Source organism: Musa acuminata, chromosome BXJ1-4 (genome assembly GCF_036884655.1).
Source record: "Musa acuminata AAA Group cultivar baxijiao chromosome BXJ1-4, Cavendish_Baxijiao_AAA, whole genome shotgun sequence".
Lineage (NCBI taxonomy): Eukaryota > Viridiplantae > Streptophyta > Magnoliopsida > Zingiberales > Musaceae > Musa > Musa acuminata.
In genome coordinates this window covers 6,642,791-6,661,429 of record NC_088330.1, presented here as the reverse complement: position 1 = coordinate 6,661,429, position 18,639 = coordinate 6,642,791, and the positions used below count along the sequence as shown (strand labels likewise).

At 38.2% G+C, this 18,639-nt stretch overlaps 1 protein-coding gene and 1 non-coding gene across 6 annotated transcripts; both read right to left on the bottom strand.

Moving 5' to 3' along the window:
* Positions 1-482: 482 nt before the first annotated feature.
* On the bottom strand, positions 483-15,877 carry LOC135644152 (nuclear pore complex protein NUP35-like). Of its 5 annotated transcripts, XM_065161629.1 has the most exons (9): positions 15,749-15,877; positions 15,447-15,665; positions 9,387-9,447; positions 8,792-8,828; positions 7,984-8,061; positions 7,833-7,905; positions 6,565-6,604; positions 6,269-6,338; positions 4,626-5,036 (listed from the first exon to the last, which is right to left on the bottom strand). In XM_065161629.1, exons 1-8 carry the CDS (start codon positions 15,788-15,790, stop codon positions 6,289-6,291), a joined length of 600 nt encoding a protein of 199 aa, XP_065017701.1. In that variant the 5' UTR covers positions 15,791-15,877; the 3' UTR covers positions 4,626-5,036; positions 6,269-6,288. The 5 variants fall into 5 exon arrangements, with proteins under 5 accessions (XP_065017688.1, XP_065017695.1, XP_065017692.1 ...); XM_065161636.1 differs by lacking the exon at positions 6,269-6,338; XM_065161616.1 differs by lacking the exons at positions 4,626-5,036; positions 7,984-8,061; positions 8,792-8,828; ... (1 more) ...; positions 15,447-15,665; positions 15,749-15,877 and adding exons at positions 483-1,002; positions 1,567-1,678; positions 3,194-3,894; positions 4,500-4,546 and having other exon boundaries at positions 7,833-7,856.
* A 2,539-nt stretch (positions 15,878-18,416) lies between these two features.
* On the bottom strand, positions 18,417-18,489 carry TRNAK-CUU (transfer RNA lysine (anticodon CUU)). The gene has a single exon. It is a non-coding gene; the product is annotated as a tRNA-Lys (tRNA).
* Between the last annotated feature and the right edge of the window lie 150 nt (positions 18,490-18,639).

Here is an 18,639-nt window from a genome sequence, read left to right as displayed (position 1 = left end):
TACGTCGTCTCAACGGGAAGCCATCTTGCATTGAGATGCGTGCTTTTTCAAACTCAACGGTGGATGCTTTGATTTTTTGAGATAAGTACGAGCATTGTACACTGGAAGGTACGACGATCTTTTACGATACATAGACAAGCACTAAGCACAAGCATGAACGGAACAAGCAAATTGTTTTAGCATCTCTCCAGATGGCCTTTAGAGGACCGCTACTTCATCCATCAAATAATTAAACATTGCTGGTATTACCTTCAATTCAGGTCCGTGACAGTATATTCATATAGAAGTCAGATGTGTCCAATACTGCTTCTTTTTAAGTGCTAACAACATTCATGTGAATGCACGAGAGATATAGTTGGGTTTTATCAGCTCATTTGGTCTCTACAAGCAGACGAAAAGAGCGACCATGTTAGTTGAAGTCTAGCAAAAAAATAAACCAACATGCAAGAAGGGATGAAGCAGGAAGAACATGGACTGATCAATGAAGGGGGCAAAAAAAGGACAAAGGCCACCGCCTTGCCCTCACGAGATATACTTTAGGCATCGGTTTATATATTTACATATATACAGAGAGAGAAGTACCTCAGCTTGTGAACCGATCCTTCTACAACAGACGCTGAAAATACTGAAAGAATGTTAACAACAGAGCAAAAAGAACCTAAAGAGAGACTTGTAATCCATGTATAAAAATATTGGTGCAACTCCGATTCAAATGCCAAATATCAAGTCCATGACTTTAGACAAAGCTGATGTTGCTGGAGTCGCAATAGACTGTTGATGATGGGCGCGAGTGAGGACTGTTGATGGAGTACCAGTCGATGAGCTATTTAAAGTAGTTGACTTGGAGGGTAATGAAACCATGAAACTTCCGCGATTGAGTCTGTCAGATGTTTCATCCAGATGATGACGATGCATTGGATCTATACGCTTCACCGCAATTATCAACAGACTGTTTAGCTGCATACCATTTTTCTTAAGAGCCATTTGAGCTTCAGAGGGATTCTGCAAAGTGAAAGAGAATGTTAAGACACATTCAGAACGGGTGTAAGCTTCTCCAGAGAAAGTAGGCGACAAACATATCAAAATTATTCTGGAATAGATGACTTTCGACAATTATACTACACAAAAAAGACAATTGCAAATGGGTGTCTGGTTGCAGAGTCTCTGATTCAGGTTAAATGTGGGTTCAGTGCATGAGGACAACATAAGGACAAGGGACAGACTACCATGTGATGATAGACAACTCTTTGACATGCAAACTTGATAACAACTTTGCCAATCTCATGATGACCAATATATCAATAAACACTGGACATGAACAAACATCATTTATCTCTTGTGCTGCTACAATAAAAAAAATCTACAATTGTCATTAAAATGAAAACAAGACCAAATTGAAGGAAGGAAACTCAGAGTAACAAGAACATTGGAATGATCAACCATGCAGCAGTTTGCAGAACGTATAATGAATAGCCAATTGCTCTCCACAGTGGGGAATTAGATCAAAGAGACTTATTATCTTCAGCAAGTTGAAAGATATAAAATGAGCACAAAAAAAACAATTACCTGATACAAAATGTGTATCCAATTAGCATTGCTTGGTCCATGTACATGCTTTGATATGACACCACATTTTTCAAACTCTCGTAACACCATATTGGTATCACTAGGGGGAAATCTGATGAAAAAAATGATTTATAACTCAACCATTAGATGTACAAAGTCTGCATATAAAACATTGTAAGTGTTTCTCAACTAGATATGCCAAAAATTTTCCTTGAACATGTAAATCTAGCTATGGTTATTTCTTCTGATTGAACCCACACGTTGATATTTCCACTTTAATATGTCTAGTGAAATTTTCCACAGTATGCAAAACTCTTTATTCAACCCAAGATGCAAGCAACAATAAGAACATTTAGGACAACATAAGGAGGAGATGGATGTACCCTTAAGCTAATCACATTACCTAAATGTTTCAGGCTTGCAATATCAGATTTTAAATCAGTAAAGACAAATGGATGACACTGTTAAAGAAAAAAAGATTTGAGAAGCAAGAAATGTTTAACAACGCACAAATGGAAGGAAATTTCACACGAGATATATTTTTTCAAATGCAGGACAAACAGGTAATCCATTTGAAGAAAGAAAGATAGGGATTGGTTATAATAAATTTTACATATACTACTGTTAAATAAAAACTCATTCATTTACAGTAAAATGTACCTCATGTGGAAAAATCACAGGTAAATTTTCAGAGGTTATATCCAAGGAAAACACTGAACATCTAAGATTGATTTATATACAATGTGAAATTTTCAACATTGGTCTAAATACATCTAATCAATACAATAGACTAAATAGAGCATCAAAAGCACCTAAACTGAAGATTTTAAACCCACCTCCAACACCTCAGAAAACTTTGCTTGCACAACACCCCATCTCACTCAAGATCCCTATACAAGCTAATAAGCTTCTTTTTCGGCAAGAAAAATTTTATCGCTTAGCAAATTATGCAACTGCACAGTATATACAGATCAACACACTTCACCATAACAGCCTGTTTAATTAATTTATGTGTTCTGTATTTATAATTAATAATCTTGTTCTTAAACAACCTGCTATTCCTTTTCATCCAAACTTTACACACTGCAGCCTTTCTCAACTCAAAAGGATCAGAGTTTCCTGCACACTTCCTCAAAGAAAAAACAGGATACTTCCTGTTGAAATCCAGTCTTCCTTCTCATGCTGCACCAGCTCAACATCATTTCCCATATGTTACTTGTGACAACTGAACAACATTTTCTAATTCTGATAACAGAAGATGCTGCAAGATCGTTACACAATTCATTTCCTTGCTTAGCACGTTTCTCGATATGTTAATCTGTCATGCACAGCTAACTAGTTCATATGCATGCTTCGGAATCCTGTTTTATACCAGACCCATTAAACCAATCATCTTCCTATGTTGTTTCATCTACATACTATGTATTATTGCCTATAGGTAACCAAACAGGTCGTTCATCACTTTTGAGTTCAATCTAGTCAAACTTATCTTATTGATGCCTTATATACAACTAAATTAAAAGAAGGCATAAAGGACCTAGCAGCAATCGTGGGAAATAGGAAAGCAAAAGAAACAGACAAGAAGCAGAACTGAAAGAATAGGAGAAGCAAGAGTGTGAGGCTATACCCATAAACAGTAACCCACCCATCCGCACCAAGCCCTCCGTTCTGCATGCTACATCCTTGCGAGCCCGGCTTCACAATCTCTCTCGGCCGCGGAGGCGGAGGAGTGATCAACGCCCCTGGCTCGATTAACCCATCTATCGGCGAGCCGCGGCCCGTCTCTCTCTCCTCTCCATCAACCTCGGCCGCGCGAGAACCACTCATCTCGGCCCTGGTTCTCCGGACGAAGGAAGAGGAAGAGGAGGACACGGAAGGGGAGAGAGATCCTGTCCGATCCGACAGCGGGGACGGCAGATCGCCGATGCCGAAGAATCTGATGCGGTCATCAAGGGTGAAGACCGGAGGCGCAGGGAGGTCAGCCGAGATGCCGGTGTCTCGCCAGAGGGCGGAGGCGGTGGCGGCCTGACTCGCGTTGGCGAAGCGAGAGGCGGTGCCGCGGTCGGGGAAGATCGGCATGCCGAGGTCACAGCACAAAGGCGAAAGACGCGCGGACTCGGTGCTCCGCGCCGTCGGGGAGCTCAGGGTCTCCTATTCGATGGCGATCCCTCCTCTTCTTCCGGAGCCTAAACATTAATAATCGAACGAAAGAACGGCGCGCGGGTGCGGCCGTTTCGAACAACGGCAAAACCGTCGAACTCCAGAGTCGGTTTGGAAAATTACCGAACATGCCAAAAGAACGGCGGGTTTGGAAATAATTACAAGCGCCTGAGTGGAACAAAATTGAAATTCCTTATTTATCCTTGCGATGTTCACAAATAACATCTTTGTCATTAAAGAATTATTATTTAAATATAGCATGTCACTCTAAAACGGCTACAACAAGTAATAATATATCAAACTTAGTTACCATTGATGGTTTCCAAACTTTATTTCTTTTAAAACTATTAAATACTTGATAAATACTTTTGTGGACTCACGGAAGGTCGTAAATCATTTTCGTCTTCATCACTTATCATTTTATTAAAAAATTATTATTAATACCCATCTATCAAATATTCTCCTTAATCATGATTATTAACAGTTTCTTCAACTGAGATTACTCTTAATAACATAACAATCAAATGATAACCATGAAAACAAACTACATGAATACTCATATAAGGTTTTTTTTGGCTTTCAGGGATATGCATACAAACATATGTGTGTGTGTGTGTGTGTGTGTGTGTGTGTGTGTGGTGTCTAAGTTATGTCAATTATCTATGCTTCAAGCATTTTTTTTCTAGAAACAAAAAAAAAAAGAAAAAAAAATCACCAAATCAAGTGGCCACCTCAATTGCACCCTCTACATCTAAAAATATAAGCCTTCTTACCAAGTCAAGTTATATGCCACCGAATGCTCTTCCACATTGTTCTGCTGCTGCAAAAAAGGTTAACGCAGAGGATTATTGCTGCTACCTAAAGATAGATTCCCATACCACTCCAATATAGAACACAGATGCATGAAACCAGATGACTTGCAAGTGCTGATGTCCCAACAAAAATGACAAGGAATAGAAATTAAAAACGAAAATAGTAACCAAAGCTACATCAATTGGGGAAAGAAAACCGTCTAAAGTGAATAACACAAAGTCACATACTAAAGTGAAATTCTTAATTAAAATGATGTGCCAATTTGCAATTCCTTAATTGTCATAAGTAAATGATGAATGATGGTTGTTATCTCGACTGAGGAACTTGCAGTTGAGCAATTCAGCACAACTGACTCCATAGCCTTCATGAGATCGGAAATTCCATGTCGTTGGTTCAGTGCCATTTGCAGTCTCAGAGCATTTTCCAAGAATTTCTGAACTTACAGCAAAGACATGGGAACATTTCTTCTGCCATTTAAGATGTATCTGCCAAAATTTCTGTACATAAAAGTAACCACTTTCATGGTAAATAAGCATCTAGTTAAATGGAATACTGGCTAATGCAGCAAACATGGTTTTGGGCCTAATTACCATGTAGACGATTGATCAGTAACACTACAAAGAATGTTTGATGTAAAAACTAGAATCAATTTTATTAGCTTCCCATATTCGGTACAAAGGCACCTCAAATTTTATCAACAAGTATCTGCCCTTAGACCCAATGCTGTCTGAATGGCAAAGCCAACACTGCTAACTGATGATTTGAATGCAAGATGTAACAGCATACTCTACCTAAACCCCCATAACCAGCGTGCAAGAGGTGCCATTCAATTGTCACAAATTCAATTGTATTATCCAATCCTTTATGATGCAAAGCATCAAGGAAAAGTTCTTATAATTACATACGTCCTGCTGATTTTTTCTACAATAATATTACTAAAACGACAGTTCATGCCACACTATATCATGCATTAAAATATCTGCCTACATCATAGTTACACAAAACTGTATAGCCTTTTAGCAAAATGTCAGGCAATTCCTTTGCAAAGGTTCCATTTTATTCATTTGTAATGCAAACTGATGGGTGAAACATTCACAATCAAACTATGTCAGATGCATTAAGGTTTTTCAAACTCAGATAACTGGTAGCTTCACTGGTGTATTGTCTGCACTTAGGTTGCATGCCCTAGGATATGATAGTTAATGTGCTAAGACAAATACATATTAAAACAAATTGGCACATATGACCAGAATGTCAAGGGCTACGTTAACCATCAAATTTCTAATCAATAATTTTGAGAAACTTAGTGGTTATTTATCAGCCCTCATTTTTATAATTTAAGGACAAAACTTCATACTCAGTGAAGCTTTTTCAAACATTTGTGCTATACTACCATCATGTTCTCTATGCTTTTCATCTCCCAATTTGAGTTTTGCAAGGTTTGAAATCATTTAGGCACTAGATCCTCCATGAACTTCTCTTGCAATCATTATTGCATATCATTAGCTGATTGTATTTGTCTGAACTTTCATTGTGGCAGATTGTAGAACAGGGTCAGTGAAACCAAAAGCAGTATACAGAATGGATGAAATCTTTGTATGATTATAAAAATCTTACATCAGCAGAGAAAGAAAAAAATTTGTATAATGTACAGCATAAAAGAACTTGCAAGAAATACTCATAATTATATGCATAGATGAAAGAGAACCAAGTGGCCTGCTGCACCTACCATCATGGGTGCCCACATTGTTACAGCAGACGCAGTTTCCCAGTTACAGAATCAATGTCTGCCTTCCTCCCTAATGAAAGCATCTTATAAATGTTGTTCTTTGGATAAATTATAAGCATGCAAGACTTCCAAAAAGCTAATATTTTAGTGTTATTTATACACAAAAAGGGATGCTGATTTCCCTCCCCCCCCCCAGGAAGAAGGGAATCAGGAGATATGGAAATTATTAAGTTGTGTGACAGTATAGACCAAAAATAAACATAATATTAATTAAAAAAGTTAAATGAGAATTGAACCTGGTCCAATGGCAAGAACTGTCCTTGATCCAGCCAGAACCTGTGAAAGAGAGACCATTTAAAAATTAAACACAGTGATGATGCAGAAAAAACAAATCTAGATAAACTATGTTACAAAAATCATTCATATGATTATGCCGCATATTTCACTAAAGATTGGGGAAAAGAAAAAGTATAGGGAAAAAGAGGGGGTTGCAGAGTTGGAAAGTCAGAACCATTTACTGCACGACTTTATAACCTCATATTCTACCTTATAATTGGATGATACTGCACTTGCAAAATCATTTTTTGATGAGGATACATATTGACATGCCATAGCAACTAACTAATACAATACACTAAATGATCTTGAACACACACTTATGCGCACACACACATGTGTGTGTGTGTATATATATATATATATATATATATATGCACTTACAAAATCAAATTTTGATGAGGATACATATTGACATGCCATAGCAACTAACTAATACAATACACTAAATGATCTTGAACACACACGCATGCGCACACACACATGTATTTATGTGTGTGTGTGTGTAAATCAGTGTAAATCAGTTTCAGAAGCTTTTGCTGTTTTTGCATGTGAACCATTATTGATTTATGCTCTCACGATCATGATTATTAATGTGTGGTGTTATAGTTAAATGGGTGCTACTTCACATTGATTAGAAGTAGAAGCTTCCCATGCGAGGTTCAAGTGCTAACCATCCACTATCTATAGGCCACCATATCCAAAACATGTTAACTACGAAATAGAAAATAGATGACCCATAAAAATTATTTAAAAAAGACCCTTCCCATGTGTTCGGCAATTATCGAGGAAATTAAATGGCCCATCTCAACAATTAGTCTCAACTCTTGCTTCATGTAAAAGGGGACTCAAGCATCACCTTGTGGGTATCAAGACTCCTGTTCCACTGGGTGTTGGACATGGGTGTCCAAGTATTCGGCATGGAAAATGTGGTCATTGGCCTTGTGGACTGGTCACTGTCCTGGACAAGTTCTTTTGTGCTGACTCAAAAACAGTTCAGACCATGGATGCATGACCAGCAATAGCAACAGGAGCTTTGAAAAGTTAAGGTTCTTGATTGATGAAAAGGTACACTACCATGTAACTACTCTTCACCAAATGTCAAAGAATTTTACAATATATCGAATCAATCAGAATGGAGGTTTAAGCAAGTTCTATCATCATCATCATCACTTTGCCAGTCATATCTTTAATTATCTAGCATGAATGAGAAAACCCAGAAGTGAACCTGTGTACGCCCTGCATCAGCAACCACAAAAGTTGGAAGGCCACAATGGTCTGCTGCTTCCTTCAACTTATTCCTAGAAAGGTGCAGTTAAAAAGGTTACAGATGATGCACATTTAATAGAAAGAAGAATCAAAGAGAAACTCGTACGTACATCTCTTGCTGATTCTTGCATGCTAAAACTATTTTAGCTTGCCCATATTGCTCCCATTGTCTTAAAAGAGAGCGATGGCTGCAAGAAAGAGGAGCTAGTGAGCCTTCAGATTTCTTCTAGGATGCTTGTGACCATGGAATAATGGCTAACAAATGTGATCAAATTGAGCATAACAACAATGCAGGTAATAGAAGCAAAATACCCATAGATACAAACCAGCATAGCAACCCTTGATAATGCAAGAGAAGTACTAGTTGCATAGCTTTCTTTTTCATATAGTATGCAAGCTCTTAGCAGGTTCGAACATATTTAATACATCTAAGCAGTTTGAGACTTTGAGTAATACCATCATGAAAGAGTACATACTGTACAGACGATAAAATAAGCCAAAATACATGCCCCAAGTTAGTATCTGCTTTAGCACTCATCATGATATGTAGATTTTCATTGACAGAAAAAAGTAGCCTGCCTCACATTTCTTGCTAAATGTCTTATTGGGTACTTAAAAGCACATATAGCCAAGTTACTACTCAGCTTTTATGTGATTGCTTTGCCTTCATAGATAAGCATTGAGATAAAATTAACCAGTACAAACACGTTAAAAGTCTAGATGTTTGATTTAAACCATCAAATTCACTGGTACCCGCGAAGAAGAGTGAACCATCAAACAAGCAATGGCCCCAGCAGCAAAGAGAATTATATTTGAGTTAAGGAAACAATTAAGTTGATAAAGTATGTAAAGTAATGAAAAAACAAACATTCTTCAAGGATAATTCAGATGATAAATTATTTAAAAAGACATTGGCACCTTTGAAGCAACTCTGCGTACATGCCAGTCGCTGCATCTGTCATTTCAGAAGATGGCATAATTAGTTGGAAATAAGGGAAAAAGGAAAATAAAACTTGTACAGATGTGACAATCCAGATAAACTGAGTTTTGTATATCAGAGTTGCTATCCAGAGAAAAAATAGGCTGCAGTAAATGTTTCCAATTAATGTTTCATTCATCAGGGTCTGCAATTATTAAAGATGGATGCTTAGATACAAGAAATCCTTATAAATAAAATTGTGCATACAATTCCATTTAAGCGGAAAACTTGACAAGTGTCAGAAAATCATAAATTATTAGAAACAAGACTAAAGCAACATTTAAAAGTTTATACAAACGTGGCAATTGAGATGTAACTTATCTTAAAAGGTTATATGATTGCCAAAAGTGGAAATAAAAATATTTTCATTTCATGTTTCATTAATCAAACTCTACTAATCGTTAATGATGGCCTTCAGATGTAACAATCTCTCATTCACATGAAATACCAAACAAATTGAAAAAGTTCGTCAAGTGATGAAATAACTAATAAAAAATTAAGTGCTCATATAATAAAACAAAACCATCTACTCACGGGCACATTGAGAGGCAATTTTTCCGGCTCCCATCTTCAGGTCTTGTCGAACAATTAGAACCTGCACATGGAAGGTACTATTTGTCATCCATGCTTGGCCACATGACAGCTTACTGTCAACAATTGCATGGGCCAACCAAAGATATACATAGATTAAAAAGAATCAAGGTTAGATTCAGCTTCACTGCACACACATTGTTTCTTTTAAGAACTGTGAACAAGGATTTCTTTGTTATTTTATTCTACTAGCGTAAGATACAACAGAGCAAGAAGAAAATATCTGAATAAGTTTTGATGGAAAATTACAATAAGAAGTAAAATCTTCCTCTCACAAAAAAGAGTGAACTGACATATCCACTTTATGAAACCAACAAAAGATATAAATCTATCAATAAACTACTCTGATAAAAGTACCCACTAGAATAGATCGTTAATACATCACAAGGTAATCATTAGACATATTATTGTCCTAGGAACAACCTGGAGTTGAGAACTATGATTTTGAACATCCTCTCTTGCAAGTGATGAATAGTTATTGTGCTTATCTTGAGATGCAACAAGCAAACTTAAGCTTCTTTTCTTTAAACTCTGTAACTTGAATAGAGAGGGACAAACAAGAAAAAAAGACCACGCATAATTCATCAACCCTGAATACACATTAGTTCCTAAGGATAAAATATAACTAACTTACCAAACGTTAGAATTCGAAACCCCATCCGACATATCAACACCTTAAACATTGGTCTCGTGATGATGTACCAAACTATCTTACCAAAGGTTGAGGATTTGAAACCTCATCCTACATATTTTATACCTTAAGCATTAGCCTGATGGTGGTGTACCAAACTAATTTACCAAAGGTTGAGGGTTTGAAACCTCATTTGACATATTTTGAATGTGCCAGCTAGCCTAGTTGGTATAGACTTTGACAGATCCTTGCAAAGCCCTAGGCTCGAATACCATCTTTGTCACTTATCCTTTGCAAAAAATATGACATAATAATAAGTTTTGCAATAAGTAGGATACACAAATCATCTATCTTAGAACTAAAGTTAGACAAAGGATCTAGGATACCAACGTTTTACTCTTCGAAATTTTTTTTTTTCATACTCCAAGTTCTAAATACTCAACCACTTCTTCTCTTTTAGACACGATATACTCAAAAAAAGGGATCAGTGTTAGAACCCTAACAGATTCTAAGCTTGGGGTTTATCTCTTTAGGGGATAGGTCTCCTTGGAACTCCATAGGGGTTCCTTCCTCCAAGTTGCCGCTCAAAGGCTGCTAAAAAAATTCATCTATTGCTTGTCAAAAGAGGATGATTACATGACTATTTATAGGGCTTCTCCTAATATGACTCCTACTCAAGACTCTTACTTCTAACCAACTCCTAATAAAACTCTTATTCTAAGAAACAACCTCCCAACTAACCCTAACCCTAGCCGGCCTCTTCACCTCTTTAATAAGGGTCGGTTAGATAGGTTTTACATGAATGTCCCTTTTAATAAAATTTAATTAGGACTCTCCTAGCTAGAGTCCTAACAGACCCGCCCTCTTCAAATCAGCCTTGTCCTCGAGGCTGACGATCCATGAATTCTGGAAATTTGATCTTCAAGTCGTCATAGTTCTCCCAAGTGACATCTTCTGCTGGTAAGTTCGCCCACTGTATTAGCACTTCAGTAGTGGGTCGTCGTCGTCGAGTCACGATCCGACGATCAATAATGGCACTCGGTTAGGTCTGAAGTTCTCCTTGGGTAGTCATATTGGTAGATGGCTTTGGGTTGTCTCGTTTTGTCCCAGCTTGAGCTTTAAACACGACACATGGAAGACTGGATGGATTCGGGAGCTAGTGGATAAGTCCAATCTGTACACTACCGCTTTGATGCGCTCCAAAATTTGGTAGGGTCCATAGAACCGAGGTGAAAGCTTCATAGATGCTCTGGTCTGAATTGATGTTTGCTTGTATGGCTGGAGCCGTAGGAAGACTCAATCTCCTACTGAAAATTCTCTTTCGCCTTTGTGTTGACCATATTGTTGTTTCATCCTTACTTGGGCTACAGTGAGATTATATTTTAGTAACTTCAACACTTTGTCTCTGTCCTGTAGTTCTTTATCTACTTGTTCTATTTTAGAGGTGCCCAACACATATTTTGAGATCACAGGGGGAGGTCGGCCATACATAACCTCATAAGGAGTACATTTTGTGGATGAATGATAAGTTGTATTATACCACCACTCGGCCCAGGGAAGCCACTTTGTCCACTCTTTTGGCCGGTCACTGGTGAAACATCTGAGGTATGTCTCCAAGCACCTGTTCACCACTTCAGTCTAGCCGTCGGTTTGTGGGTGATATGTCGTACTCATTTTCAATTTAATACCATGCATTTGGAATAACTCTGTCCAAAATTTGCTTGTGAAAACCCTATCACGATCACTTACAATAGATCTCGGCATCCCATGCAATTTTACAATATTCTCTTTTCCCTTTTTGTAAGTTATTTTATAATCATATCCAAGAAGCTTTGTTACCCATTTTTGCTGCTCGGGGGAAGATATCTTCTGCTCCAAGAAATATTTTAAGCTTTTATGGTCTGTCTTGATTTGAAAGTGTCGTCCGATCAAGTACGGTCTCCATTTGGTCACCGCACGCACAATCGCGAGCATCTCTTTGTCGTAAATAATCATCTTGAGATGGGAAGAAGATAATGCCTTACTGGTATAAGCGAGGGGGCGACCATCTTGCTTTAGTACAACACCAATTCCGACTTCGGAGGCATCGACTTCAATAACAAAAGTCTTGTCGAAGTCGGGTAGCGCTAGTACGGGCGTTGTCGTCATTGCGACTTTAAATTCGTCGAAGGCAGTGGTGGCTTTGTCCGACCATTGGAAAGCATATTTTTTCAGCAAAGAAGTAAGGGGTGCACTGATCTTTCCATAGTTTTTCACGAACTTGTGGTAGTAGCCTGTTAAACCGAGAAAGTTGCGTAGCGATTTTATGTTCCTCGGGGTCGGCTAGTTTTGCATTCCTTCAATTTTGGAGGGGTCCACTGCCACACCTTCCTCTGATATGATATGCCCAAGATATTCCACCTTTTGTTGAAGAAAGCTGCACTTCAATTTTTTTACAAAAAGAATATGTTCTCGCAAAATCGTCAAAACAAGTCGTAAGTGCTGAAAATGACATTCAAGAGAAGGGTTGTAAATAAGGATATCGTCGAAGAAAACCCGCACAAACTTACGAAGATAATTCCGGAAAATATCATTCATAAGGCTCTGGAAGGTGGAGGGAGCATTGGTGAGACCAAAGGGTATTACCAAAAATTCGTAGTGGTTGTTGTGTGTTCGAAAGGCGATTTTCGGTATGTCTTCTTCACACACTCATATTTGATGATACCCGGATCGAAGGTCCAGCTTTGTGAAGACTCGTGCTCCCTTTAATTCATCAAGCAATTCATCTACTACTGGAATAGGGTATTTGTCCTTGATGGTTATGTCGTTGAGAGCTCGGTAATCAACGCACATTCGTCATGTTCCGTCCTTCTTTCGTACGAGGAGCACCGGTGAAGAGTAGGGGCTGCAACTTGACTGAATAACTCTTGTTTCGAGTATCTCTTTTACAATCCTTTCTATTTCATCCTTCTGGAGATGTGGATACCGATATCGCCGAGTATTTGCTGGAGGTTTGCCGAGAAGAATCAATATACAATGATCATACCGACGGGTAGGAGGTTTGGATCTGAAAATTCAGCAAGCAAAGGAAGTAGGTTTGGATCTTCAAATTCTGTTGGCTCTCCCTTAGTTTGCTGCTCAAGTTGTACCAAAAAGTCACTGCATGCTTTGTGCAAAACCTTCTCCATTCGTTGTGTGCAAATCGTCGTTACATCATCCCTATGTTTCCCGTGCAGTATCACATGTTTCCCCTTACTGTAAAATTTCATAATTAGTTTCATAAAATTCCAGGAAACATCACCTAATGTCGTCAGTCATTCGATGCCGAGCACGACCTCATAATCATCAAGAGGGAGGAGGAATAAATCTGCAATTATCTCTTGATCCTACAGCAACAATTTCACCCGCGGGCACCTTTGATCACACTTCAAAATTCGTCCGTCGGTGACCTTAACGTCAAACCTGCTACAATTCTTGATAGGTAAGGCCATCCGAACAGTAACCTTGTTGTTCATAAAATTATTAGTGCTCCCGGTGTCAATAAGAAAGGTGATAGGTTGTTGCTTCAGAAGTCCTCCCACTTTCATCATTTGCGGGTTCGCGTAACCGACAAGGGCATGCATCGTGATATCGATCGATGGTTGTTCTTCATCCGCGACCTCTTCCTCATGCTCCTGGACCTCCTCCGTGTCTTCAAACAAACTGTGCTTATGTGGCTGGAATTCTGCAGTGCATCTAGCAGTTTGGACGTAAAAGATCAGTGGTTTATATTGAGAATTTTTTGACGAAATCAAAGGGAAATCCACTGTTATGAAGTGTCAAAGCTGTTGTAAAAATTTCGTAGAGATTTGGATAGAAAAAACGCAGTAGCAAGATCAAACAAACTGTGCTATGCGGCTAGAATTTTGCAGTGCATCTTTCGTCGTAGAGATAAAAACTTTGCGACGAAAAGTTCATGCAGCAATATAGGAACGATTTTTTTGGATTTTTGAACAAGGATAACTAAATTACAGCAACAGTAAGGTAGGAAACCAGAACTTGTTGCAATTCACTGGGAGATCAAAGGATGATCCACGATGGTGGAAATGACAGCGGAATTCGACGACGATTTTTTAAGCAATTGTGGGAGTTGCTTTGGGCGGGTGTGGAGGGCTAATGGATGGTTGGATTTTTTAATAAGGATAACTAAATTGCAGCAGCAGTAAGGTAGGAAACCAGAACCTGTTGCAATTCACGGGATGATCGAAGGATGATCCGCAGTGGTGGAGATGACGGCGAAATTCGGTGACGATCTTTTAAGCAATTTTGGGAATTGCTTTGTGGGCGATTGTGGAGAGCTGATGGATGGTTGTGGAAGGGCAGCGAGATGCCAAGAACGCTGCTCTTATACTAAGTGTTAGAACCCTAGCGGATTCTAAGCTTGGGGTTTATCTCTTTAGGGGATCGGTCTCCTTGGAACTTTATAGGGGTTCCTTCCTCCAAGTTGCTGCTCAAAGGTTGCTAAGCAGATTCATCTATTGCTTGTCAAAAGAGGATGAATACATGTCTATTTATAGGGCTTCTAAACCCCAACTCCTAATATGACTCCTACTCAAGACTCATACTTCTAACCAACTCCTAATAAGACTAAGAAACAACCTCCCAACTAGCCTTAACCCTAGCCGGCCTCTTCACCTCTTTAATAGGGGTCGGCTAGGTAAGTTTTACATGAATGCCCCTTTTAATAAAATTTAATTAAGACTCTCCTAGCTAGAGTCCTAACAATCAAGTCGAATCGATTTCGCCAAATCGAATTGGCGATAAATTTGACCATATCAAATGCAAAGGCCTATGATAACCTGCACTATAACCATTACATTCAATCTTGTCTCAGCTACCTAAATTGATTTAAGGAATGGCTACCGGCATAGCATATACACGTATCAATATGCAGTTTCCTGATTCTGAAACTTCTTCAAATCTTTTCTCTTTCTACATCCTTGACATCAAAATCAAGTGGATAAGTTCCTGCTTAAAGAACATCACTAGTCACTTTCCTAGTACGACAGAGAGGTCTCATATCTCTTGAGCTAAAAATGTAATGTTAAAGCCAAAAGCATTTTAAAAGAATTAACTCCAGATCTTCTCACAGAAGATCGCGTTTTTCTGTCGGGAAAATACTCTATGTTAAGAAATTGAAGTCCATGGTAAATGTTCTCCACACTCGTCCTCCGAGCATGAACCCTAACCAACAGTAGGGATTCCTCCTCCATCTTTTCTAGACGAGAAAATTAAGAACTAGGAGAGAAATCAAGGAAACAATTATTGGAAGGTATCCTGACCAAGGAATAGGGCAACAAAGCCAACAGTTTCACGCTCTTCTCCAAAACTTCAGCGAGAGAAAAGAACTGTACCATTTTGAGCTCTTCAGAGGTGCCGCGGGGAGAAGAAGAAGAAGCGGCTGCCGACATCGACTGGTGTTTGCCGGGACGAGAGGACGACTTGCCCCTGGGATCCCTGACTCTGCGCGTGGCCGAGAGATCCAGAAACAACCCCAAAAGGAAGCCGATGATCATTCCTGGGAGGTAATTCTCCGGCTTCAAACACTGGGCGAGCCATGGCTCCTCCTCTTTCTGCACAAAGAGCGAGAGGAGAATCCACAAGGATCAAGGAGCGTCGGAAGGAGCGGAAGACATGAAGGAGAGAAGGGTATTACGTTATTCGAAGAGTGAGGCGGGTTTCGCCCAAACGGAAACATCTTCGCCGCTGCGATCGTTACTCGAGTCGAGAGGGAGGGGACGGCACGGCACGGGCTCGTAGTGTTGTTATCTTCCACGTTTGATAGTGGGCCGAATTGGGCCTTCCACTGATAACAGTGTTGCTCGGCCTGTAGGGTTTATGGTAATCCAGCATGGCTGGGCGAGCCATGTTCCGTGCGCATGACTGACGTGGACAGCCATGCGATGTCTAACCTTCTTAGTCGGAAGGAGACCTACGTAGAGATTTAAACTCTATTTATCCGATGTAGCATGTGGGCACACGAAAAGGACAAGTCGTTTTCATATCAAATAATGGATATTTGATCATGCATTTTAAGTGGATGTATATATTAATTTTAAAGTGAACAAATTTATATTAAACATAAAAGACAAGTCTTAACAAAGTCTTTTTGCCTCCTCATATGTCTAGTGTTTGGAAGTAAGGAATTTAGGAGTGATCTTATAAATATCATGTTAAAGGTGATAAATACTTCTTAGTATAATTTGACCGTAATGTATTTAGGGAATACTTTGGTTAGATTTGATTGTGTTATTATTGGACAATACGTCATGGTTAAATTCAGTTACATGATAATTATGAAATATTTTATGGTCAAATTCAGTTGTGTCATGTCATCATCGAGCGATACTTCACAGATAAATTCAGTGGTATCTTAATTATCACATGCATCACAATCGAATTATGTCTTCATGGTTGGAATATATTACATTATTATTATGAGATATTTTATAGATAGATTTGATTATGTCATCATTAAACGATGATTTATGGCTAGATTTGATTGCATCATTATTAGAAAAAGTTTCATGTTGGAATTTGAGCACGTCATCATGATGCTTCATGATAAGATTTGATTTGATCATAGTTAAAGATATTTCATGATTATATTTGACTATGTTGCCATCGAGCTATGTTCAATGGTATTATTCGACCACATTATAATTAGGGAACACTTCAAGATCGGATTTGATTGCATCGTTATCGAGCGATGTTTTATGGTTGAATTTGATCGCATCATAATTCTGTTACACATGCCTCATCATTCTATGAGTCGTTTGTATTTATCGTTTTAGATTCCAGCTAGTTAGTGTAATGAGAACTATGACAATTCAAATCCACTCATGTAATCCATTGTTGTCACCTCAATTCTTTACGAGCATAATTGCTATGAATTACCTTTTATTATAATATCTTTGATTTGGTTCTTGATGATTCATGACCATTGATGGATAATTGATTTTTTAGAAGCCAATCAGAGAGCTCCATCTTGATTACAATTTTGCTGATCTATCTATCTCCCATGGTTATCACGCCATCCTTTAAGTCGAACCACATGGCAAATAAAAGGATTGGCACCAAACACTAAGAATCATATGGCTTCGGGATTCTATTCCATTAGTACTTTCTCATGAACTTTGAGCTTAGACTTGCTTTTGTGCTTTAAGACCCTTATTAAACTCCTTAACTGATTTTTTTCCCAAGATATCTTCCTTTTCCTCGTAGCCCTCTTTGGGTTTGGATTGGTCATTGATCATTTCCCCTCTGATTCTTACTGATCTTACTTCCTTCTCGTCCGAAGAGGTGAGAATTATCATAGAGAAAAGGTTCTCCTCATGAGATACTCCTTCGGATAATAGAATCTATACTCTTGACTATTTTCTCTCAACTATATTAGTGCTAAAAACTCATATCACCATCGGTATTTGTTTCATTTTGTATAAGAATTCAAGCTTATAGCAAAGCAACTCAGCTTGATGACATATACACATCAAATAATTATTTTTGCATTTACATGGATGCACTAGAGGGTAAGACTTCAGTTCTCACCTATACTCTTTTTCTTTTGTTGAGGTATTCTCGTGATGGTAGATCTCTCATGGTTAGATGGCACTAGATCTAAATTTTTATTAAATATTATGTTGTTTTAATAAAATATTTTGATTTAAATGGTAAAATGGGTATAAATAATACCCTTTGCATATCAAAAATTCATTATCATAAAGTAAAATAAAATTATTAAAACTTTTTTTTCTTTCTGGATATAAATTATTAAAAAAAAATCTTATTATTTCACTTTTTCTCAATTAGCGTCTCCTTTATTAGTATCATTTGTTTTCTAAAAGATCAAATTACATTCCCTTAGCATCTGCCTCATTGTCGGCTCCCGCCCAACTACGTTTGCTTCAGTGCATAGATTTAATTGAGCATTGTATGATGACATGGTGACGATAAAGGTTAAGAGCAAGCTCGAGGTCAAGAACTGCATTGAGTTATCCGTAATTAGCATCTCCATCTGAAGCATCAGTGATAATCATCATAAAAACTTACTTTGGACCTCCGAGAATGTTGATGAGGATAAGACTATGCAAATGGGCACGCGAGTGGGAGGCAACAACTGTCGATAACAAAAGAAAAAAAAAAGAAACGAGGATAGAATTGCGGAAGTTAATATAATTTTATCTTTCAAGAAATAAAAACAACTCTACGTAAGTAAATGAAAAAAGAAGCCCTAATGAGAAAAATAAAAAATAAAAGATTATTTTTAAATTTTTACTCCAAATTTTTTATTTAAAATAATAAAAAAAAAAGTAAATCAAATATAACGCCCACCGTGGGGCTCGAACCCACGACCACAAGGTTAAGAGCCTTGCGCTCTACCAACTGAGCTAGACGGGCTTTGAGACAATCGCACGATATCATTTTTAAAACGTAAAAAAGTGATCCCGGTCGACCCTTTTCTTACACGACTCTTTCGACCACTAAAGGATATTTATTTCCGCTTTAAGAGTTGTTCTTGCCGTGCGCCCCACTTCCAAGTTCTCCCTT

Bases quoted from the DNA above. Each gene is read 5' to 3' on its own strand.
- LOC135644152 (XM_065161616.1), bottom strand. From the start codon at position 3,645: ATGCCGATCTTCCCCGACCGCGGCACCGCCTCTCGCTTCGCCAACGCG. The intron at 1,679-3,193 runs GTATAGCCTCAC...TTTTTTCATCAG, and splicing joins GGGTGGGTTACTGTTTATGG to ATTTCCCCCTAGTGATACCA. The intron at 1,003-1,566 runs GTAATTGTTTTT...TTCACTTTGCAG, and splicing joins GGATACACATTTTGTATCAG to AATCCCTCTGAAGCTCAAAT.